Below are 24387 nucleotides of genomic sequence, written 5' to 3' on the forward strand. Positions count from 1 at the left end.
GTCTGTTTTTAGTGTCCTGAGTTTTTTGTTTCCTTAAACACGTGAAAGGTAATAGTAAAGAATTTTTTTTGGGTGGGTGTGGTGGCTCACGCCTGTAATCCCAGCACTTTGGGAGGCTGAGGTGGGCGGTTCATGAGGTCAGGAGATCGAGACCATCCTGGCTACCACGGTGAAACCCCATCTCTACTAAAAATACAAAAAATTAGCTGGGTGTGGTGGCCGGCGCCTGTAATCCCAGCTACTGGGGAGGCTGAGGCAAGAGAATGGCGTGAACCCAGGAGGCGGAGCTGGCAGTGAACCGAGATTGTGCCACTGCACTCCAGCCTGGGCAACAGAGCAAGACTTGTCTCAAAAAAAAAAAAACTTTTTATTGTATTTGGGAATTTTTACATAGGAGTTGTATTAGGTTTACAGTCCCTGTAGTGTTGCCTTATGGAAATCTTTACATCTAAACTGAGTTTTTCTTCTCTTAGATAAATTTAAACGTATTTATTGAAGTTTCTAAAATGTACTGAGTACAGTCATATACCACATAATGACGTTTCAGTCAGTGACAGGCCACATATACAATAGTGGTCCCATAAGATTATAATGTGGTATTTTTCTGTACCCTTTCTGTGTTTAAATACACAAAACCATTGTATTACAGTTGCCTACCGTTTTCAATATAGTATTTGTAGCCTAGGAGCGATAGGCTATACCATGTAGCCTGGATGTGTAGTAGTCTATACCATCTAGGTTTATGTAAGTAAGTATACTCTATGATGTTCACATCACAATGAAATCACCTAATGACATATTTTTCACATATCCCCAAGTTAAGCAATGTATGACTGCATAGTTACTGTTTTTTGGTTTTTGAGATGGAGTCCTGCTGTCGCCCAGGCTGGAGTGCAGTGGCGCAATCTCAGCTCACTGCAACCTCTGCCTCCTGGGTTCAAGTGATTCTCCTGCCTTAGCCTCCTGAATAGCTGGGATTACAGCACCCGCCACCACACCTGGCTAACTTTTGTATTTTTAGTAGAAATGGGGTTTCGCTATGTTGGCCAGCTGGTCTCGAACTCCTGGCCTCAGGTGATCCACCCACCTTGACCCCCCAAAGTACTGGGATTACAGGCGTGAGCCATCGCTCCCAGCTTACTGTGTTAATGGAAGTATTAGGAGTCATTGGATTGAGGTGGCTCTGTTTCTTGATGTGTTTTAGGCAAATCACTAAATCACCGTGGGCCTTAACTTATTCAGCTGTAAGGGAGGAATTAGATGCGGGTTTTGTTTTGTTTTGGAATGGAGTCTCACTGTCGCCAGGCTGAAGTGCAGTGGCGTGATGGCTCTGCATCCTCCGCCTCCCGGGTTCAAGCAGCTCTCCTGCCTCAGCTACCCAAGTAGCTGGGACTACAGGCTTGTGCCACTATGCCCAGCTAATTTTTGTGTTTTTAGTAGAGACAGAGTTTCATCATGTTGGCCAGGATGGTCTTGATCTCTTGACCTCGTGATCCGCCTGCCTCGGACTCCCAACATGGTAGGATTGCAAGTGTGAGCCATCGCACCCAGCCGAATTAGATTATTTCTAAACACATCCAGCTGTTAAGTTTTTCAGTTTTAAGTGGAATTTGGTTGTAATGTGTAAAATTTAAAAGAGAAAATGGGCTTTAGCTCTTTAAAAAGCACACATGGGTTATATTTATACCATAAAGGTTTATCAGATACCTGTAGAGTTCCTTTAAAGATACCTTGGTTAAATCTGCCACATTCTGATTTTGGTAGTTAGATAGAATTATTCTGAGTTACCAATTTATGTAAAATTTTTAAGAAAATGTGAAAACTTACCAGTTAAACTAAGTGGATGTAGTGGTATATGTTTTTTTTTTTTTTTTTTTGGAGACAAGAGTCTTGCTCTGTTGCCCAGGCTGGAGTGCAGTGGCGTGATCTAGCTTACTGCAACCTCCACCTTCCAAGCAATTCTCTTGCCTCAGCCTCCCAAGTAGCCGGGATTACAGGCTTTCGTCACCATGCTCAGTTAATTTTTGTATTTTTTTGTAGTAGAGGTGGGGTTTCACCATATTTGCCAGGCTGGTCTTAAACTCTTGACCTCAGGTGATCCGCCCACTTCGGCCTCCCAAGGTGCTGGGATTACAGGCGTTAGCCTCTGCGCCCAGCTCTTTATGATTTCAAAGCTACAAGGGAGCACTTTACCCTTGGATTCAATGTTTATAAAATTGAATTACAAAATAGACATTAAGAGTTTTATAGCAGAATAAATAGGTAGACTCTTACAGGTGAGACCATAATAATAATCTGGGGAAATATCTCCAACAATGGCCATATGCTGCATTACAGCCAATACAACTTTCCATTACCACTTAGGTTTAAGAGTCATTGGGAAGGCCCTTTGTTGATGTTTGTAGCGAGAAGTACTATTAGCTAGTTTTGCTTATCTGGGCCAGACTAGTTCTGGGTGTTCAAAAGACGTACTTCTTGTCAGCATTAAGGCAAATCACTGATTCCCTTTCTTGTTAAACTGAAAATGTATTGGAAAGGCTCTGAAGCCCAGTGAAGTGTGGTGCATTCAAAGAAAGTACGTATAAAGGTCCTAGAACTTTATTTAATCATGCTTGTAGTTTGCTTTTTCCTTGGATGTGTCACTCCAATAAATGTAACACGTGCTACATTCTCTTTTATGCAGAGCTTTTTGCCTTCATGTGGAGAGATGATTATGTATCTAAGGGTAGAGGAGCTCTGAAGAGGACATAGCAACTGAAAAGTGTGACCACTCTTAGGAGGAGGTCAATATTTTAGCTAAGAACCATAAATGAAAGACTATTCCTGTCTGGGTGAGGTACTCACACCTGTAATCCCAGAACTTTGGGAGGCTGAGGCAGGCAGATCACCTGAAGTCAGGAGTTTGAGACCAGCCTGGCCAACATGGTGAAACCCTGACTGAAACTACAAAAATTAGCCGGGAGTGGTGGCATACACCTGTAATCCCAGCTACTCAGGAGGCTGAGGCACAAGAATCACCCCAGCCTGGGGGTGTGGAGGTTGCAGTGAGCTGAGATTGTGCCACTGCACTCCAGCCTGAGCAACAGAGTGAGGCTGTCTCAAAAAAAAAAAAAAAAAAAAAAAAAAAAAAACTCTATTCCTGAATGGTAAATTTCACTAATTGAAAGAACTCTTTACCAATTTGACCCTGCCTGTTGAAAATACAGAATATTTTTTTGCCTTCAGTGTTGGAGATTTGTCATTGTTCTTACCCAAAGAAAGACTTTTTGTGCATTTAGAGGTAGAATGTTACTGATCACTGTTCCTAGCTCTAAATGAAGTTTGCCTAGACGGAGCCACAAACGCCTACTACGTCATGTATGTACCCGGTACAGGATAATAGTCATTTGCAGAAAATAAGTTTTACATTTGGCCTTCTGGCCATCTGATATTTGAGTGCCTTGAAAGGAGAAAGAATTCTTCCCTTGAGGAAGAAGTGCTCCCATACTCTTGCGATTCTTAGCATTAGGGTCAGCGTCTTACAGGAATATAAAAGTCCTTGAAGAGACATCTGTTAAGTGTGAAATAGAGCTACATGGCAATAAAAGATCACACAGCACAAAGTAATGGCTTGATTAAGGTGAACTTCGAACATGAGGTTTCAGGTGGTCGTATAGAAATAAAGGCTCTTCAAAGTTGTTTATGATAGTAAAAATATCTTACAGTTTAATTGCATGTAGTTTGCTAGATGAGCGTGAAAGTATAGCCATACATACACAATACTCAATACAATCATGAAAGTTGGCTGCAGGCCGGGAGCGATGGCTCACGCCTGTAATCCCAGCACTTTGGGAGGCCAAGGCGGGTGGATCACCTGAGGAGGTCAGGAATTCGAGACCAACCAACATGGAGAATCGCTTGAACCCGGGTGGCGGAGATTGCAGTGATCCCAGATCAGGGACTGTACTCCAGCCTGGGCAACGGAACAGACTCTGCAAAGGAGAGGAAAAAAAAAAGTCGGCTGCAGAGGGCGAAAGTGGATCTCGGAACCTTTACGTTGGGGATCTTTTTTCGGGAGGGACCGGAAAAGAGGTGGGATCGTTTGTCGCGATGTGGGGCGGCGGTAAGCTGGGCTCCTCGGGGGGTTGGTTTTTAAGAGTGCTGGGGCCTGGAGGCCGTAATACAAAAGCTGCACGTCCTCTAATTTCCTCGGCGGGTGAGTGTGTGCGGAGGTCCCTCGCATGCAGTCCGTTGCGCGGGCTCGCAGCTCTGCGCATGCGCTGGGGGTGGGGCGGTGGGTTGTAGCTGGAGCTCGCGAGGGGTCAGCGCGAAACCTGAGGCTTGGCCCTGGTCCCAGCTCTCTCCATTGTAAACCTGGCATAGTCCCCTTGGCGGACGCCGGGGTAAAGAACTCAGTACCAGTGGTCCTGTCTGGAAAAGCGCAGGCCGCGGGTCTCTAGTGGCTGAGCTTCTTACCCCAGGAGCCGGAGACCCACTCTGCGTGTGCTGCGGTCGTGAAGGTCCTGCATCTTTCCATTGTCGGGGCAGGAGTAACTCGCGCCTCGTAGTTATGCATAGCTTTGTATCTGTGTTTTGTTTGCACAAAGCTTGCTGTTTTTTCGGAAAGAATTTAAGGCAGCTGTACTACTTTTTGATTAATAGGTTAATTCAACAGACTGTATTTGCAAATGAAATCAAGAAAATAACGCACTGCCCGGTGCTTGTAGACAGTCTGATTTTCGAACTCTCAGTGTTAAGTAGAAACTTAAGCTCATCTTTTACATGGAACTCTTAACAAATACTGTATGCCAGACACTGTTATGAGCACTGGGAATTTAAAAATGAATGACACCGCAAGGATCTCTTTAAAAATGTTAGGATAGACCTAAGATCAGGATATAATGAACAAAAAAATGGGGAATCTAACCACCCATTAATAAAGGTTATTAGTTGGTAGTATCCTACAGTGGAAAAATAGTACAGCCAATAAAAATGATTTAAATCTATTTGTATCCACATGGAAAAATAATAAGATACAGTGTTAAGAAAGTAAAGTTTCATTGTTTCCTGGAAGAAGCCAAAAACAAAAAAAGTTACAAATCAGTATGTATAATGAACTTGGAGTTATAGGTGGAGATATATAGAGAAAGTTTGCAGTGATTGCCTGTGGTAGAGTAGGTGATTTTCTATCGTTTTATCCTTTATATGCTTATCTTTTAATGAACTTTTTTAAAGTAAACGTATGTGTCTTTTATAATCAAAAATTTAGAAAAGATACAGTAAACGTAGTTCCAGTTTTTGAGGGGTGAACATAGAGGGAGCCTCTAATCCATAATTGGGATCAAGGAAACTTCTTGAATGGGATATTTAGCGAAATCTTGAAGGAAGTGGTCAGTTTTAGAAGCAGTTGGCCAAGGCAGGCAACTCACTTGAGGTCAGGTGTTCGAGACCAGCCTGGCCAACATGGCAAAACCCCATCTCTACTAAAAATACAAAATTAGCCGGGCGTGGCAGTGGGCGCCTGTGATTCCAGCTACTCGGGAAGCTGAGGCAGGAGAATCGCTTGAATCTGGGAGGCAGAGGTTGCAGTAAGCCAAGATCATACTATTGCACTCCAGCCTGAGCAACAGAGTGAGACTCTGTCTCAAAAGAAAAAAAAGAGCAGTTGGAAGGGGAAAGGATCAGCTTGAGAATCTGTGAGAAAGTTTGTGAGAAACCGCAAAAGGTTCCTTGAAAAGTAAAATTTGTAGGTGGAGGGCAGGGCAGGAGGTAAAGGCGGGGTGGCAAGGGATGAGGCAAGAGGCCTTTTTGTCCATGACACATTCATGAAAGGCCACATACACCTCCTGAGGTAGACTATCCTGCGGACAGTGGAAATTACCGAAGAAGCAACATGAGCAGATTTATGTTTAGGAAATAACACTTGGCAGCTGTCTATATAGCTGTCTTCACAGCTGTCTACATAGAAAGTGGGATGGAAGCAGGCAAGCCTAGGCCCAGGAAGACCTTAGAGTAATCCAGACAATAAATTATGATTGCTGGAAATAAAGTATTGACAGGGTAAAAATCTGTTACCTGTTTTATTCACCATCAGCATGGTGCCTGGTGGATGCTGAATAAATGACTTTTCAATAAATAAAATGAAAAAACCTTTTCCCGTTCCTTTAAAATCTCAAATACCAGGATGATCACAGATTCAAGGTAGAGAAGGAATTGGTAGCATTCTGTTTAAATACAAACTCAATTACTCTCTTTCAGTTGTGGTAAGATGGTAGAGTTGTTTTTATTTTTACTTTTTAGATTAATTAATTATTTTTTTGAGACAAGGTCTTGCTCTGTACCCCAGGCGAGAGTGCAGTGGCATGACCACAGTTCATGGCAGCCTTGGCCTCCCTGGCTCAATCGGTCCTCCCACCTCAGCCTCCCAAGTAGCTGGAACTACAGGCAGGCACCACAATGCATGGCTAATTTTTATATTTTTAGTAGAGAAGGTGTTTCACCACATTGTCTAGGCTGGCCTTGAATTCCTGGGCTCAAGCATTCCACCCACCTTGGTCTCCCAATGTGTTTGGATTACAGGCATTGAGCCACTGCATCTGGTCTAAGGTGGTTTTTAAACCTCTTGAGAATTGTAGCAATACTGATAACTTAGGGATTCATTTTCCAGAAATAGAGGAGGTAAGAGAGAGATCAGGGGTTGTCTGTCCGTAGAAGGCAGATATTGTTAAAATTTCTAAGGCTTAGTTTCATAATAGTAATACCTTATATGTCCTTATCTATGTATCACAGTTTATATAGTTAAACTTTATTCTTTAATAATATTTCATCTATCGACCTAAAGTCATACAGCAGGTGATATTTGAACTGGGTCTTAAAAGGTAGTCCAGATAGAGTTGGTGGAAAAGGAAATAAAATGAACAAAAGCCAGGCCAAGCACCTTTAATCCCAGCACTTTGGGAGGCCGAGGCAGGTGGATCGCTTGAGCTGAGGAGTTTGAAACCACCCCGGGCAGCATAGCAAAACCCTGTCTCTACAAAAAAAAAAAACACAAAATTTAGCTGGGCATGGTGGTGTGTGCTCCTGTGGACCTCGCTACTGGATAGGCTGAGGTAGGAGGATTACTTGAGCCCGGGAGGTAGAGGCTACAGTAAGTCATGAACCCACCACTGCACTCCAGCCTGGGCAACACAGCTGGACCCTGTTTCATAAGTAAATAAATAAATAAATAAAATGAACAAAAGCCTAGACACATGAACTTTACTAAAAAAGAACATTGTAATGGATTTGGGATGGACTGTGAAGGGCTGATTAAAAAATAAAACCAAATAAATATAAACTCAGGAGAGAAGCATGCAGAGACTACAAAAAGACAAAATGTGAAATATAAATGACCATTAAACATAAGAAAAGATGCTTAACCTCACTCATGATAGATTGAAACTACATTAGCTGGGCATGGGGGCCCAAGTTTATAGTCCCAGCTACTCGGGAGGCCGAGGTAGGAGGATCGCTTGGGCGATGTTGGCGGAGGTTGTAGTGAGCAGAGGTTGTGCCACTGCACTCCAGCCCAGGTGACAGAGTGAGACCCTGTCTCAAAAACAAAAACAAACTAATTAAAACTACACTAAGATATCATTTTCATATATTTGATTAGCAAACATAAAAATGTTTAACATAGGCTGGGTGCTGTGGCTCAGGCCTGTAGTCCCAGCACTTTGGGAGGCCAAGGCGGGTAGATCACAAGGTTAGGATATCGAGACCATCCTGGCTAACACAGTGAAACCCCGTCTCTACTAAAAATACAAAAAATTAGCCGGGCGTGGTGGCGGGTGCACGTAGTCCTAGCTACTCAGGAGGCTGAGGCAGGAGAATAGCGTGAACCCGGGAGGTGGAGCTTGCAGTGAGCCAAGATCACTCCCCTGCACTCCAGCCTGGGCGACAGAGCGAGACTCTGTCTCAAAAAAAAAAAAAAAAAAAAAAAAAAAGGTTAACACATTGTATGGGTGACAGTGTGGGAAAACCAACATGAGACACTCTCATATATTACCCAAAGGATGGTAAATTGGTTCAACATCTATTTAGTGGCAATTACAGATTTACAAATGCACATACCCTTTGACGTCATTCTTGAGATTTTACCTACAGGGACTCTGAAACACATATGAAATGAAAAAAACCTATGTCTTTTAATCTCTAGTTGTTGTTGTTATTTTGAGACGGAGTCTCACTCTTTTGCCCAGGCTGGAGTGCAGTGGTGTGAGCTCGCCCACTGCAATCTCCACCTCCCAGGTTCAAGTGATTCTTGTGCCCCAGGCTCCCAAGTAACTGGGACTACAGGTGCACACCCGGCCCTAATCTCATAGTGTTGATAATTACCCAAATGCCCATTATTAGGGAACTCCTTAAATAATATAGCCACACAATGAATTAGCACATAGCCTTTTAAAAAACATGAAATAATTTCCAAGATATGTTGGTAGGTGAGGAAAAACATTCAGAAGAATGAGTGTATTATGCTACATTTTATATAAAATGAGAGAAACTGATACTTTAAAATGATTGTATATGTATAAAATGCCTCTGGAATCTTACATACAAATCTAGTAAGATTGGTTGTAGGGAGAGAAACTAGATAGCTACAGTCAGGAGTAGGAGAGATACTTTGTACTGTACCCTTTTGTACTTTCTGATTTTTAAAATTTTTGATTTTGAAATAATTTCAAACACAAGAAATGGCAAAAATAGCACAGAGAGGCTGGGTGCGGTGGCTCATGCCTGTAATCCCAACACTTTGGGAGGCCAAGGCAGACGGATCACTTGAAGTCAGGAGTTTGAGATCAGGCTGGCCAACATGGTGAAAGCCTGTCTCTACTAAAAATACAAAAAGTTAGCCAGGCATGGTGGCGTGTGCGCCTGTAGTGCCAGTTACTTGGGAGGCTGAGGTCGGAGAATCACTTGAAACTGGAAGGCGGAGATTGCAGTGAGCTGAGATCATGCCTCTTCAGTCCCATTTGGGCGACAGAGTGAGACCCTGTTCCCCCAAAAAACAAAACAAAACAAGAACCCCAAACACACAGAGAGAATTTCCATATCCTATTCACCCAGTTCCTTGGTGATACCATCTATAGCACATTGTTGAAGCCAGGAAATCAACTTTAGTATAATTGACTCCACTACAGACCTTATTTGGTTTATGCCACCAGTACATGCACTCATTGTGGGAGAGAGCGAGTATGTGTGTGTGTGTGCGCGTGTATAGGTAAGGTTTTTGTTTATTATTTAGTTTTTGAGACGGAGTTTCGCTCTTGTCACCCATACTAGAGTGTAATGCTGCGATCTCGGCTCACTGCAACCTCTGCCTCCTGGGTTCAAGCAATTCTCCTGCCTCAGCCCTCTAAGTAGCTCATTATTACAGGTGCCCACCACCACGCCTGGCTAATTTTTTTATTTTTAGTAGAGACGAGGTTTCACCATGTTGGCCAGACTAGTCTCAACCTCCTTACCTCAAGTGATCCACCTGCCTCAGCCTCCCAAAGTGCTGGGATTACAGGCGTGAGCCACCGCACCTGGCCTATTTTGCCTTTCCATATCAATTGTAAAGTCAGTATGTCTGTGTCTACCAAAAAAAAAAGGCTATTGAGATTTTGATAGGAATTATATTAAATGTATAGGTCAGTTTGGGGAAAACTGATGTTTTTACTATGTTGAATTTTCCAATATGTCTCACGTTTATTCTTTGATTTATTTCATCAGTGTTGTGTAATTTTAAGCATATAGATTCTGTACATGTTTTTGTTTGATTTATGCAATAACGAAAATTTTTTTGGAATGATTTAAAATAATAAGGCATTTTACATTTTGAATTTTGCCTTCCACTTGTTCACTGTTAATATATAGAAACAAGACTGACTTTTTTGTGTTCCTTTGTAATCTTTGACTTTTTTTTTTTTTTTTTTTTTTTTTGAGATGGAATTTCGCTCTTCTTGCCCAGGCTGGAGTGCAATGGCGCGACCTCTACTCATTACAACCTCTGCCTCCTGGGTTCAAGCAATTGTCCTGCCTCAACCTCCCGAGTAGCTGGGATTACAGGCATGCACCACTATGCCTGGCTCATTTGGTATTTTTAGTAGAGACAGGATTTCTCCATGTTGGTCAGGCTGGTCTCGAACTCCCGACCTCAGGTGATCCACCCAACTCGGCCTCCCAAAGTGCTGGGATTACAGGTGTGAACTACCGCGCCCGGCCTTTAATCTTTGCCCTTTCTGAATTCACTTATTAGTTCCAGGAGCCTTTTAAAGATTTCTTAGGATTTTCTATATAGACAATAGGGACAGTTTAATTTCTTCCTTAACATTCTATATACCTCTTATTTCCTTTTCTTGCCTCATTGCACTGAATAAGACTTTCAGTACTATGTTGAGTAAGAGTTGTGAGAATGGATGTGTTTACCTTGTTTCTGATTTTAGGGGGAAAGGGCTTAGTCTTTCACCATTAAGTACTAGGTGAGCTATAGGTTTTTATAGCTGTTTTGTAAAATAATTTCCCTTTCATTCTTAGTTTGCCAAAAGTTTTTAATCATAATGGATATGGATTTTGTTAAATACTTTGTATCAATCAACATGATTATGTTTGGTATTTGTTTTGTTTTGGTTTTTGGTTTTTGCTTGTTTGTTTTTTGAAACAATATTGCTCTGTCTCGCAGGCTGGAGTGCAGTGGTGCAATCATGGCTCACTGCAGCCTCTGCCTCCCAGGCTCAAACAGTCTTCCCATCTCAGTCTCCTCAGTAGCAAGGACCATGGATGCACACCACTATACCTGGCTAATTTTTAAAGTTTTTCTGTAGAGATAGGGTCTCACTATGTTGCCCAGACTTGTCTTGAACTCCTGGGCTCAAACAATCTTGACTCTTCAGCCTCCCAAAGTGCTGGAACTACAGGTGTGAGCTACCCCGCCTGGTGTGTTACTCTTTTTTTTTGTTTGTTAATATGGTCAATTATATTAACTGAGTTTTTAAATGTTGAACTAGTGTTGCATACCTGGAATAAATCTCACGTGGTTGTGCTGTATTGTTCTATTTATATGTTGCTGAATTATATTGTGCTAATATTTGCTAAGAATTTTTGTGTCTGTTCCTGAGACGCATTGGTCTGTAGTCTTTGCTGTACTCTTTGATTTTTGTATCAGAGTAATGTTGGCTTCATAAAATGGCCTGGGAAGTATTCCTTACCCTTCTATTTTTTTAAGAGGTTAAGTAGAATTGGTTGTTATCTTTTTAAATGTTTAGTAGAATTCACCAGCGAAGCCATCCAAGACTGGAGATTTGTTTTTCAGGTTTCTAACTATGAATCCAATTTCTTTAGTAGTTATCAGTTATTCAGGCTCTCTATTTTATCCTATATGAATTTTGGTAGTTTGTGGTTTTTATGGAATTAGTCCATTTTGTCTAAATTGTAGAACTTCTGAGTGTAGAGTTATTTGTAGTATTCTCTTGTCAACCTTTTAATATCTATGAGGTCTATAGTAATATCCTTTCTTTATTTCTTGATATTGGTGATTTACATCTTTTCTTTGTCAGCCTTGCTGGAGATTATGAATTTTATTGGTTTTTGCAGTGAATTAATTTCAGATTTGATGTATTTTCTTTTTTTTTTTTTTTTTTTTTTGGCGGAGTCTCGCTCTGTCACCCGGACTGGAGTGCAGTGGCCGGATCTCAGCTCACTGCAAGCTCCACCTCCCGGGTTTACGCCATTCTCCTGCCTCAGCCTCCAGAGTAGCTGGGACTACAGGCGCCCGCCACCTCGCCTGGCTAGTTTTTGTATTTTTAGTAGAGACGGGGTTTCACCGTGTTAGCCAGGATGGTCTTGATCTCCTGACCTCGTGATCCGCCCGTCTCGGCCTCCCAAAGTGCTTGGATTACAGGCTTGAGCCACCGCGCCTGGCCCAGATTTGATGTATTTTCTATGGCTTTGTTTTGTTTTCAATGTCATTGATTTTCTTATTTATTTATTTATTTGTTTGTTTGTTTGTTTTTTGAGGCAGAGTCTCACTCTGTCACCCAGGCTGGAGTGCAGAGGCACTCTCGGCTCACTGCAACCTCTGCCTCCCAGGTTCAAGCTGTTCTTGTGCCTCAGCCTCCAGAGTCACTGGGATTACAGGCATGTGCCACCATGCCTGGCTAATTTTTGTATTTTTAGCAGAGATAGGCTTTCATCATGTGGACCAGCCTGGTCTCGAACTCCTGACCTCAAGTGATCCACTTGCCATGGCCTCCCAAAGCTCTGGGTTTATAGATGTGAGCCCCCTCATCTGGCTGATTTCTATTTTTATCATTTTCTGATTTCCGCTTTCTTGCTTTATGTTTGTTTTGCTCTCCTTTTAGTTCTTGAGGTGGAAACTTAGGTTGTTGATTAGAGGCCTTTCTTACTTTTCTTTTTTTTCTTTTCTTTTCTTTTCTTTTTTTTTTTTTTGGAGACAGAGTCTTACTCCATTACCCAGGTTGGAGTGCAGTGGCGCAATCTTGGCTCACTACAACCTCCATCTCCCAGGTTCAAGTGATTCTTCTGTCTCAGCCTCCCAGGTAGCTGGGACTACAGGTGTGTACCACCATCCCTGACTAAGTTTTGTATTTTTAGTAGAGACAGGGTTTTACTATGTTAGCCAGACTGGTCTTGAACTCCTGACCTCATGTGATCTGCTTGCTTCGGCCTACCAAAGTGCCCAAAGTGCTGGGATTACAGGTGTGAGCCACCATGCCTGGACCTTTCTTCCTTTTCAATACTATTATTTTAGTGATATAAATTGCCCTCTCAGTACTCCTTTAGTTATATCCACCAATTTTTATATGTAGTGTATTTATTTTCATTTACTTCAATTTTTAAAATATCCCTGAGACTTGTCTTTGACTTACGGATTGTTTAGAAGTATGTTGTTTAATTTCCAAGTGTTTTGCTTTTTAGTATTATTTTTCTATTATTTATTTGATCCTGTTACAGTCAAAAATATAGTTTCTGTGATTTCACTTAAAGTTGTGAAGATTTGTTTTGTGTCTCAGGACATGGTCTATCTTTAGGAATGTTCCGTGCATGCTTGAAATAACGTGTATCTTGTTGTTTGGGGAAAGTGTTTTACACATTTTAAGTGGATTGTATTGAATAATGGTCTTGTTCAGTTCTTCTTTATCCCTGTTGGTTTTCTATCCAGTGGTTCTATCAATTACTGAGAGAGGAGTGTTGAAGTCTCCAACTTTTAATTGTGGATTTGTTTGTTTCTCATTTCATTTCTATGAGTCTTTATGTGTTTTGGAATTCTGTTGTTTGTGGTATGCAGTTTTTTCAAGACAGAGTCTTGCTCCATTGCCCAGGCTGGAATATAGTGGCTCGATCTCAGCTCACTGCAGCCTCTGCTTCCCGGGTTCCTGTGATTCTCCTGCCTCAGCCTCCCGGATAGCTGGGATTACAGGCACACGCCACCACGCCTGGCTAATTTTGTATTTTTGATAGAGATAGTGTTTCACCATGTTGACCAGGCTGGTCTTGAACTCATGACGTCAGATGATCTGCTTGCCTCAGCCTCCCAAAGCGCTGGGATTACAAGCATGAGCCACCGCGCCTTGCTGGTGCATACAGTATTGCTTTTTCTTCTTGGTGGATTATCCCTTTTATTGTGATGTAATGCCCCTCTTTGTTTCTAGTACTTTCTTTGCTCTAAAGTCTACTTTGTCTGAACGTTTATTGAACAACTGAGTGTTCTGCAACACAGCTACTGGCTCATAAAGCAGCCCCTGTGTAAGTTGAGCATATAGACTGGGTGAATGTTTATTTTAGGTTATATATACACACACTTTTTTTTTTCCTCTGTAAAGGGTGTTGAGCATATGTAAAAAATTCATTTCATGTAGCTAATATGGAATTGACAGAATTTGAACTAATTTTGACAAATAATTTCAGAATTAATATTATCCTAGTTTAAAACATAACATTTTATATTTGAATATCATTCCTGTCATTTTATGTACATAATGTAGATGTAAAAACTAATGGCATGAAAAACTGTAAACATGCATTACTTGTTTTGGCTAATAATTTTAGAAATGTCTGGGTTAGAGTTAGATACCAGAATGTAAGACCTTTATTTTATTTTTTAGGTAAAATCTTAAGTAAAAAGCAAACAAAAACCCTTTGTTTATCAATTGTAATGTAACATAGCATTACCATATAAAATAAAATTTTGTCCAGGCCCGGTGAATCCCAGCACTTTGGGAGGCTGAGGCAGGAGTATCCCTTGAGCCCAGCAGTTTCAGACCAGCCTGAGCAACATAGGGAGACCCCATCTCAACAATGACAATAACAACGAAAATTAGCTGGGCATGGTGGCATGTGCCTGTAGTAGTCCCCACTACTTGGGAAGCTGAGGTGGGAGGATTGCTTGAGCCCAGGAGGTAGAGGCTGCAGTAAGCCGTGACTGTGCCATTACACTCCAACCTGGGTGGCAGAGCAAGACTCTAAAACAAAATAAATAATAAAATAAAATAAAATCTTCAATTACATGCATATGAGGGATTCTTACTGTGCAATGCTTTTCTGTAGATATTTAATTTTTGGTTTTTTTTTTCAGTTTATGTGAAGAACCAGCTCAGTTGGATGCTACAGATTAAACCAGGGGTTTTCAATGAATACAGAACCATGTTCAAATCCTACAGGACGACCTTTTCCTGTCTGAACAGAATAAAGAGTTTCAGGTGAGTTTATTATTACCGTGGCAAATATTCACGTAATTATTTGCAATAGGTTTTTAGTATTTAATAAACCCAGTCAGTATGTAATAGTTCATGTGGTTTGATTAAAGTAGCTTGTGTTTATTTAAGTAGTCTCGACTAATTTATTTTCTAATAATTTTTAAATTTGGGGAGTTTCAAACCCACAGAAACGGTAATAGAATAATATAGTATACAGACAATAAATAACCTTCATTCAGATTCAGAGATAGCTTTTGTTTTCAATATAAGACTATTACTTAGAGAAGAATTTTTATTTCCTTATAATGTCCTTATGACAAGACACAAACAATGCAGTGCTTAAAATCATAAATATTACTTATAATACCTAATACAATATTTTAAAATTTTTAGAAATCATAAATGATTTGGGTGCTGCATAAATATGATAAGGTGGCTAAGGTAGTAAAATTGAATGAAAGTAATATCTTTCTATATTTGTATTTTATAAGCCAACTTTTAACCTTGTGAAAATATTGCATAGCATTAATACTTGAACTCTGTTTGTTTGTTTGTTTTTGAGGCGGAGGCTCCTATTGCCCAGGCTGGAGTACAATGGTGCGATCTCAGCTCACTGCAACCTCCGCCTCCCAGCTTCAAGCGATTCTCCTGCCTCAGCCTCCCGAGTCAATGGGATTACAGGCGCCTGCCACCACGGCCAGCTAATTTTTTTTTTTTTTTTTAATTGAAACAGAGTCTCGCTCTTGTTGCCCAGGCTGGAGTGCAATGGCACAATCTTGGCTCACTGCAACCTCCGCCTTCCGGGTTCAAGCAGTTCTCCTGCCTCAGCCCTCCGAGTAGCTGGGATTACAGGCATGCGCCACCACACCTGGCTAATTTCATATTTTTAGTAGAGAAGGAGTTTCACCATGTTGGCTAGGCTGGTCTTGAACTCCTGATCTCAAGTGATCCACCCGCCTCGGCCGCCCAAAGTGCTGAGATTACAGGCATGAGCCACCGCACCCAGCCTTGAACTCTGTTTTCTAAGTGCTTGTTCCTCCTTCTTGTAAATGAGCCCCTTTGAGATTGGGTTTATATGAAATCATTCTTAGTCAAATGAGCAATCACCTACTGTTATCTATTGTAAATTAGTCCTTGATTACTGAGGCTTTGCATGAAGCATGGACAAGGGGGCTAATATTCCTAAGATAATATTGAAGAGGAATGACATTTAAATCTCAAAAGAAAAAAAAGTAATGAATATAGAGTATGCTCTCGTTATGTGGCTAAAAAAAACATAATAAAAATGTGAATGGCATTACTTTTTGTAAGTTAACATCCTTATTATCTTTTACCCGAGCAGCCCTTTGAAGGATTTTTCTATACTATATACTACTACATGGAAGTCAGTGTAGTGTCTAATCCCTCTTTATTCCTGTTTGATCCCATTTAATTAAATAAAATTTTAGGCAAATTATATACTTTTCTGGGCTTGTTCCTTCAGATTATTCATTTACCAAGTGCTTCCTGAGCACCATGTTCCAGGAACTGTACTAGTCACTAAGAATAAAATGGTAAGGAAGACAGTCCATGCCTTGCCTTCATAGTGCTTGTGGTCTAGTGGAAGACAGACATGATCGATCAGATAATCACACAGCCCCATGAAGAAGTACAAAGTGGTATAGGAGTTAAAATAGGGGGATAGGGGGATGAGGGGAACATGACCCAATTTTGAGGATCAGGGAAGATATTTATTTATTTATTTATTTTTTGAGACAGAGTCTTGCTCTTTCACCCAGGCTGGAGTGTAGTGGCGTGATCTCAGCTCACTGTAGCCTCTACCTCCCTGGTTCAAGCAATTCTCATGCCTCAGCCTCCCAAGTAGCTGAGATTACAGGCACCTGCCACCACACCTGGCTAATTTTTGTATTTTTAGTAGAGACAGGGTTTCACCATGTTTACCAGGCTAATCTGGAACTCCTGACCTCAGGTGATCCACCTGCCTCAGCCTCCCAAAATGCTGGGATTACAGATGTGAGCCATCATGTGCAGCAGATCAGGGAAGATTCTTAGATAACATTTAATTGAAACTAAGATCTGAAGGATGAGAAGGAATTAATTAGGTGTTTGGGAGAGGAAAGGAAGGAGGTGGGAAGAATGTTCCAGGCAGAGGGAACAACTAACCTATGTGAAGTGCCTGAGGAAAGAGCGTGCATGACCAGTCCAAAGAACTGAAAAAGGACCCACGTGGCTGGAATGGGAAGGATGAGGAGAATAGAAGGAAGTGAGTTTGGAAACGGTGGAAACTGAGCACGAAATAATTCAGAGCTTTGTAAACGATGCTAAGGAATTTTGGTCTTTTTTTCTAATGGCACTGGGAAGATATGGAAGCATTTTATTCAGGAAAATAACAATCAGATTTGTATTTTGGAACAATCACTCTAGATGCATCATGGAGAACAGATTGGAAAGGGATGAGGTAGGAAGCAGCTACCAGTTAGAAGGCTAGGACAATAGTTCAGGCAAGAGATGATGGGTGCTTGGGTTAGAATTGTGGCAGTAGAAATGGAGCAGAGAAGATGGAGGTACCTGTGTTCAAATCCCGGCCCCACCATTTACTTAATCTCTCTGAGCCTCCCTTTTCTTATCTGTAAAATAGAGATAATAATAGTACCCACCTTGCAGAGTTGTTGGAAGGATTACGTGAGGTAATATATGTGGAACTCTTAAACAATACCTGGAATTTAATAAGTGCTCAATAAATGGTAGCATTTATTTATTTATTTAGAGACAGAGTCTCGCTCTGTTGCCCAGGTTGGAGTGCAGTGGCGCAGTCTCGGCTTGCTGCAACCTCCACCTCCCAGATTCAAGTGATTCTTCTGCCTCAGCCTCCTGGGTAGCTGGGATTAGAGGTACACACCACAATGCCCAGCTAATTTTTGTATTTTTAGTAGAGATGGGTTTCACCATGTTGGTCAGGCTGGTCTCAGACTCCTGACCTCTTGATCTGCCCCTTTCGGCCTCCCAAAGTGCTGGGATTACAGACGTGAGCCACCACGCCCAACCAGTTATTATTATTATTATTGTTATTATTATTAGATATAACCCAGAAGGCTAAGTTTTATAAAGTTCTGTTTTGAATTGAAACTTACTTGGAAAGTAATTTTGTTTCATCTGTGACTATATATATTTATAAGCAGTGTGATTATAAGAAAACTTGGTTTTAAAGCATCAATATTGAGCAATATACAGATTTAGAATATAATAAATTATAAATAAGACTATCTTGCTACATGATATACCCCATGTTAAACATTTCTTCAAAACAGCAGTATTTGCCTGGTTCTTCGTTTTCACCTCTTAGGTACCCTTGGGCGAGACTGTACAGTACTTCCCAAACCACTGTCGACAGCGGTGAGGTAAAAACCTTCTTGGCCCTGGCTCACAAATGGTGGGATGAGCAAGGAGTATATGCACCTCTTCATTCCATGAATGACCTGAGGGTGCCATTTATTAGGTAACATTCCAGAAACTCTAAGTCTTTTTAAATGGAACTTTTAAAGAATTCATATTTCACATTCCTTTTTCTCTTAGTTTATACCTAGTTAAAAATGCTGCACATTAAGTTTGCTTTGGAAATTAGGGAGATTCTTTTCAATTACCACTGTTTGAAACCATTAATTTTTAATAATATCATGCAAGGTCTAGGCTGCTTTCATAGCTTAATTTGAAGCCTATTTGTACATTATCAAGTTAATTACAATTAAGTTCTTATAAAAGCAAACTAGGGTCTTATGGCATCAAGGCCATATTATTTTATTTTATTATTTATTTTATTTATTTATTTATTTATTTAATTTTAAGATGGAGTCTCGCTTTTGTCACCCAGGCAGGAGTGCAATGTCATGATCTTGGCTCACTGCAACCTCCACCTCCTGGGTTCAAGCGATTCTCCTGCCTCAGCCTCCTGAGTAGCTGGGATTACAGGAATCTGCTACCATGCCCAGCTAATTTTTGTATTTTTTGTAGAGACAGGGTTTCACTATGTTGGCCAGGCTGATCTCAAGCTCCTGACCTCAGGTGATCCACCCGCCTCAGCCTTCCAAAGTGCTAGGATTACAGGCATGAGCCACTGTGCCTGGCCCAAGGCCATTTTATAACTACAGACCTACAGTGGCGAAACTGACTTAGGCAGTTCTGGTAAAGTTTGATTCAACAATTTTTTTTGAGAACTTACCTCATACAGAGCTCAGGGACTAGACTGTAAAAGACTCTTAAGATGAATGAAACATAATCTATGTGCTTTGGGAACTTATAGGTTGCTGTGGGAGTTAAGAAAAGGCAAGAGTTCATCAGGGCTTACATTTAAGAAATTGTTCATTTGTTCTTCTGTCCATTTATGTATTCATCAAACAATTTTGGGCAAAGCACTGTGACAGACACAGAATATCTGACTCAGACTTTGCCCTCAAGGAACTTTCTGGTTGGTTTTTGTTGGTTCATCCAGAATCAATGTAGCAAAAAGAGAAACACTGGCATCCTTTAATACCACTGACTTTGTGGATCACTGCAACAAATCGTAAAGCAAAGAAAAACAGAAATGTCATTCTTGTAAGCTAGAACACTGGTTCTCAAGTGTAGGCCCTGGACAGTGACATTAGTTCCCCTAGGAACTCATTAGAAATGCAAATTATCAGGTGTCATCAGGGACCTACTGCTCTGGGGAGGGGTCAGCACTCCATTTTAAGCAAACTTTTTACATGATTCTAATGTATACCAAGTTTGAGAATTACTCTATTCAAACTGCTGAGACACCTTTAACTAGACATCACACATAATAACCCAGGGCAGTGCAAGCTATGGTTAAAAGTTTAGATTTTATTTTGAGCATAATTAGAACCCATCAAAGGAAAGTGGTATGATCTAAATTATGATGTAAAGGAGTCATTTTAGCTGCTGTTTAAAGAATGGAACGGACTTCATTTGAAATGGGTCTTTTCTGTATAACTTTCCAGAATGATCTACTTAACCACTATCCATGTTTTTCTTAGAATTCAATTAATTTTAATGGTAATAGAAGATATCTTAAGATATCCTCATTATGAATAATATTTATTTTAATATAAGTATAATTAAAATTTATGCATAATCCTCTCTCTATATATATGTTTAGTTTACAATACTGTTAGGTGTATATATACTTGTGTGTATATGTGTGTATACATATGTTTGTATAGGTAAAGTATTACTGTGATTATCTTAGAAGTAAGTTTACTTGATTTAGATGCCGGTTTACATGGTCATAACATGAAAACACCACTCATTGAGAAGATTAAAAGACATTTTATTTCAAAGGGAATATAGACAAATTCTGAAAATATAGGTCTCCCATCTGCTTTTTCTAAGCTCTGTAAAATAACCTATTTGCTGCTGACGTGAAATGGGTCTAGCAAGTATTGACAGCAAAGTCAAAACATGTGTCATGATATCTCAAGCAATTGAAATTAGGTTAATCTAGATTATTTCAAAAATTTTTCCTTATATTATTACTAAAACAATAATTAAGTCATAATTACTACTAGATTATTTCAGACCTTTAAGCCTCCTGCTTTTTATTATTGAAAATGTTTTGTAAATTAAATGTCGCTTAATGTTGAAAGATCTGTTTATCAAAAAATATAAATAATGTATTTAAATGGAGGTTAATATTTCCTTGAAACTGCATATATTTGTGACTTTTCATTGATAAAATTAATTATTTGTTTTGGTATGTTTTGAATTTTTTAAAAAAGAGACAATCTTCTGAAAACAATTCCTAATCACCAGCCAGGAAAACCTTTGTTTGGGATGAAGATTCTTGACGTTGGCTGTGGTGGTGGGCTGTTAACTGAAGTAAGTGATAGCTTTCCTGCCATTTTTAACTGGGGGAAAAGAGAAGTAGACTTGTGCCTCATTTATTCTTTCAACAAATAATATTATTCATTAAAAAAAGAAATGCATGTTGAGAGGCCGGGGTGGGTGTATCACCTGAGGTCAGGAGTTCAAGACCAGCCTGGCCAACATGGCGAAACCCTGTCTCTACTAAAAATACAAAAATTAGCTGGGCGCGGTAGCCGGCACCTGTAATCCCAGCTACTCAGGAGGCTGAGGCAGGAGAATCGCTTGAACCCGGGAGGCAGAGGTTGCAGTGAGCTGAGATTGCACCACTGCACTCCAGCCTGGGCAACAAAGAGAGACTCTGTCAAAAAAAAAAAAAAAATCCATAATGTTGCTTTTAATCTTTTTTTTTTTTTTTTGAGACAGAGTTTGACTCTTGTTGCCCAGGTTGGAGTGCAATGGCACCATCTCAGCTCACTGCAACCTCCGCCTCCCAGGTTCAAGCGATTCTCCTGCCTCAGCCTCCTGACTAGCCGGGATTACAGGTTCCTGCCACCATGCCCGGCTAATTTTTAGTAGAGACAGGGGTTCACCATATTGGCCAGGCTGGTCTTGAACTCCTGACCTCAGGTAATCCACCCACCTCAGCCTCTCAAACTGCTGGGATTATAGGCATGAGCCACCGTGCCTGGCCAACCTGTGTTTGAAAACTTGGACATGTCATGGGAAATGACTAAATACAAAAGCTGAGAGAAGAATTAGTTATGAAAAATCATTTCTAGTCAGAAAAACTTTTGAGAAAAGATTGTTCTTTAGAAAATTTGAATATTTCAAAAATGATTGCTGTTTTTTCAATGGCTTGTTACATTTATTGCACTTTAAATATGTTAATACTGTACTATATGCAAGTAAATGTATCTAGAGTACATAGACAAAATTTTTTTCACTGTCTTCGAGTAGTTTTTTTTTTTTTTAATCAGTTTTTTGTTGTTTTCATTGTTCTTCTTACCTTTAAGTATTTGTGGAACATTTCAAATGTGTACAAACTAGAGAAAATGTATATGAATTTCCACGTATCCATAAATGATGTCCAGTATTTATCACCTCATGGTTAATCTTGTTTCATTTTTGATAAGCTTTTTATTGCTAACATATGTTCTATTTTCTTCCTGAGGGTAACAGTTTTTTATGCCATTAGCCTCTAGGGCGGCTTGGGGCTTCAGTTATTGGAATCGATCCTGTGGATGAGAACATTAAAACAGCACAGTGCCATAAATCATTTGATCCAGTCCTGGATAAGAGAATAGAATACAGAGTGTGTTCCCTGGAAGAGATTGTGGAAGAGACTGCAGAAACATTTGATGCTGTGGTAGCTTCTGAAGTTGTAGAACACGTGATTGATCTAGAAACATTTTTACAGTGCTGCTGTCAAGTGTTAAAAGTAAGACTTATGGAGTTTACGTCTTGGTTTCTTCTTCTGAGTGTATGTATATGTATCTATAGCAATAAAATGGTCCATAATGCATTAGCAGTCCAGCAGGCAAGGTACAGTAGAGAAGAAACCAGGAAGCCTGGATAAGGGGATAGCATCTCTGCTGTAGATTTCTTCTACCCCTCGGTTTTCCCTTACTACCAGGGTCTTCCTGTGTCCTGTTAGTATATTGGATGTCCAGGGATCTTGAAAAATGTTGGTGCTGGTTGGATATAGTGGCTTATGCCTGTAATCCCAGCACTTTGGGAGGCCAAGGTGGGCAGATCACTTGAGGCCAGGAGTTCCAGATTAGCCTGGGTAACATGGTGAAACCCCGTCTCTACTAAAAATAGAAAAAGTTAACTGTTGGTGCACGCCTATAATCCCAGATACTTAGGAGGCTGAGGCACAAGAATCCCTTGAACCCAGGAGGTGGAGGTTGCAGTAAGACGAAATTGCATCACTGCACTCCAGCCTGGGCAACAGAGTGAGACCCTGTCTCCAAAAAAAAAAAAAAACAAGAAAAGAAAAATATTGGTGCTGAACACTGGAAAACCATACACTTATAGCAGTATTTTTCCATTGGTGTAGTTGGGGTTAAATACTTAATAGATATTGAATGACAATTATAAGACATTGATTTGAGGCCGGGCATAGTGGCTCACACCTGTAATCCCAGCACTCTGGGAGGCGGAGGCGGGTGGATCACCTGAGGTCGGGAGTTCAAGACCAGTCTGACCAACATGGAGAAACCCTGTGTCTACTAAAAATACAAAATTAGCTGGGTGTAGTGGCGCATGCCTATAATCCCAGCTTTTCGGGAGGCTGAGGCAGGAGAATCACTTGAACCTGGGAGGCAGAGGTTGCAGTGAGCTGAGATTGTGCCTGGGCAACAAGAGTGAAACTCTGTCTCAAAAAAAAAAAAGAAAGAAAGAAATTGATTTGGATGAATACTTAAAAATCAATAAAAATAATTATTATAAGTTTAAATAACATAAGTAATTCTGTACGGGGTAAATGCATAATAGTTTATAGCTTATAAAAGAATGTTTCATAAATATGATCTCACTTGATCTTACCTACAACTAGGTGAGGAAGGAAAGGCAGGTATTGTTATCATATCCTTTCACCTACAAGGACTCAGGATTTGTGAGAAGTCAGAGGTCACTAGGCATTTAAGTGGGGCTTAAGGCCAGACCATTTGACTCCAAGTTTGGTTCTCTCCACTACTTACTATGCTTATATAGTATAATTTGCGACAGACTTCATTCTCTGAATGTGGTTCTAAGTTTTCTTTTTTTTTTTTTTTTTTTGAGACAGAGTCTCGCTCTGTTGCCCAGGCTGGAGTGCAGTGGCCGGATCTCAGCTCACTGCAAGCTCCGCCTCCCGGGTTTACGCCATTCTCCTGCCTCAGCCTCCCAAGTAGCTGGGACTACAGGCGGCGCCACCTCGCCCGGCTAGTTTTTTGTATTTTTTAGTAGAGACGGGGTTTCACCGTGTTAGCCAGGATGGTCTCGATCTCCTAACCTCGTGATCCACCCGTCTCGGCCTCCCAAAGTGCTGGGATTACAGGCTTGAGCCACCGCGCCCGGCCTTTCTCAGCATTTTTAATGCAGAGAGTTGCATGAAACTCTTGGAAATTGGAAGGAAAATATTTATTAAATCTACTCTTTCTGATTTTGTTTTCAGATGGTCTGTCAGTTCAAACAGTGGTAGGAATGCTCTATAACCCCTTCTCAGGTTACTGGCATTGGAGTGAAAATACCAGTCTTAACTATGCAGCTCATGCTGTGAAATCCGGGGTCCAGGAACACCCAATGTCTGCTGAGTTTGCTTTCAAGGGAGAAACAGAAGAGCTCCAAGCTAATGCCTGCACCAATCCAGCTGTGCATGAAGAGCTGAGGAAATGAATTGTTTCTGAGGACTATAGTAATATGGCTTGGACATCTGATGTTTTCAAATATAAGAAATATATAATTTATCCTTTGAGAGAGAATCATGAAGAAAAGAAGGTCAATAAAAAGGGCTAAAACCTTGATCAAAAGTTTTTGTTATTTCATCTAATAGCTACTTTCAAGGGATTCTATGAATAAAAAGTTTTGTCAAGATCTATGTGATCGAGGAGTTTAAGTTCCTCAATCTTTGTTGTATAATTAGGGTATGCATATTCATTTCATTGTACAAAAAAAATTTTTTTATATATATGCTGTAATTTGTTTTTGTTTTGAGATAGGGTCTCACTCCGTTGCCCAGGCTAGATTGTGGTGGTGTGATCATGGCTTATTGCAGCCTCAACCTTCAGGACTGAAGCAATCTTCACACCTCAGCCTTCTGAGTAGCTGGGAC

General features: G+C 40.5%; 1 protein-coding gene across 1 annotated transcript; it reads left to right on the plus strand.

Moving 5' to 3' along the window:
- The first annotated feature begins 4065 nt into the window (after nt 1-4065).
- On the plus strand, nt 4066-24150 carry COQ3 (coenzyme Q3 methyltransferase). Its single transcript, XM_011956441.1, is given in 6 exon segments — nt 4066-4195; nt 14594-14717; nt 18058-18210; nt 20486-20585; nt 21769-22037; nt 23600-24150. Coding segments are annotated over 6 exon segments (1104 nt in total). The 5' UTR covers nt 4066-4089; the 3' UTR covers nt 23952-24150.
- Nucleotides 24151-24387: the final 237 nt, after the last annotated feature.

Source organism: Colobus angolensis, unplaced genomic scaffold (genome assembly GCF_000951035.1).
Source record: "Colobus angolensis palliatus isolate OR3802 unplaced genomic scaffold, Cang.pa_1.0 Scaffold418, whole genome shotgun sequence".
Taxonomy (NCBI): Eukaryota; Metazoa; Chordata; class Mammalia; order Primates; family Cercopithecidae; genus Colobus; species Colobus angolensis.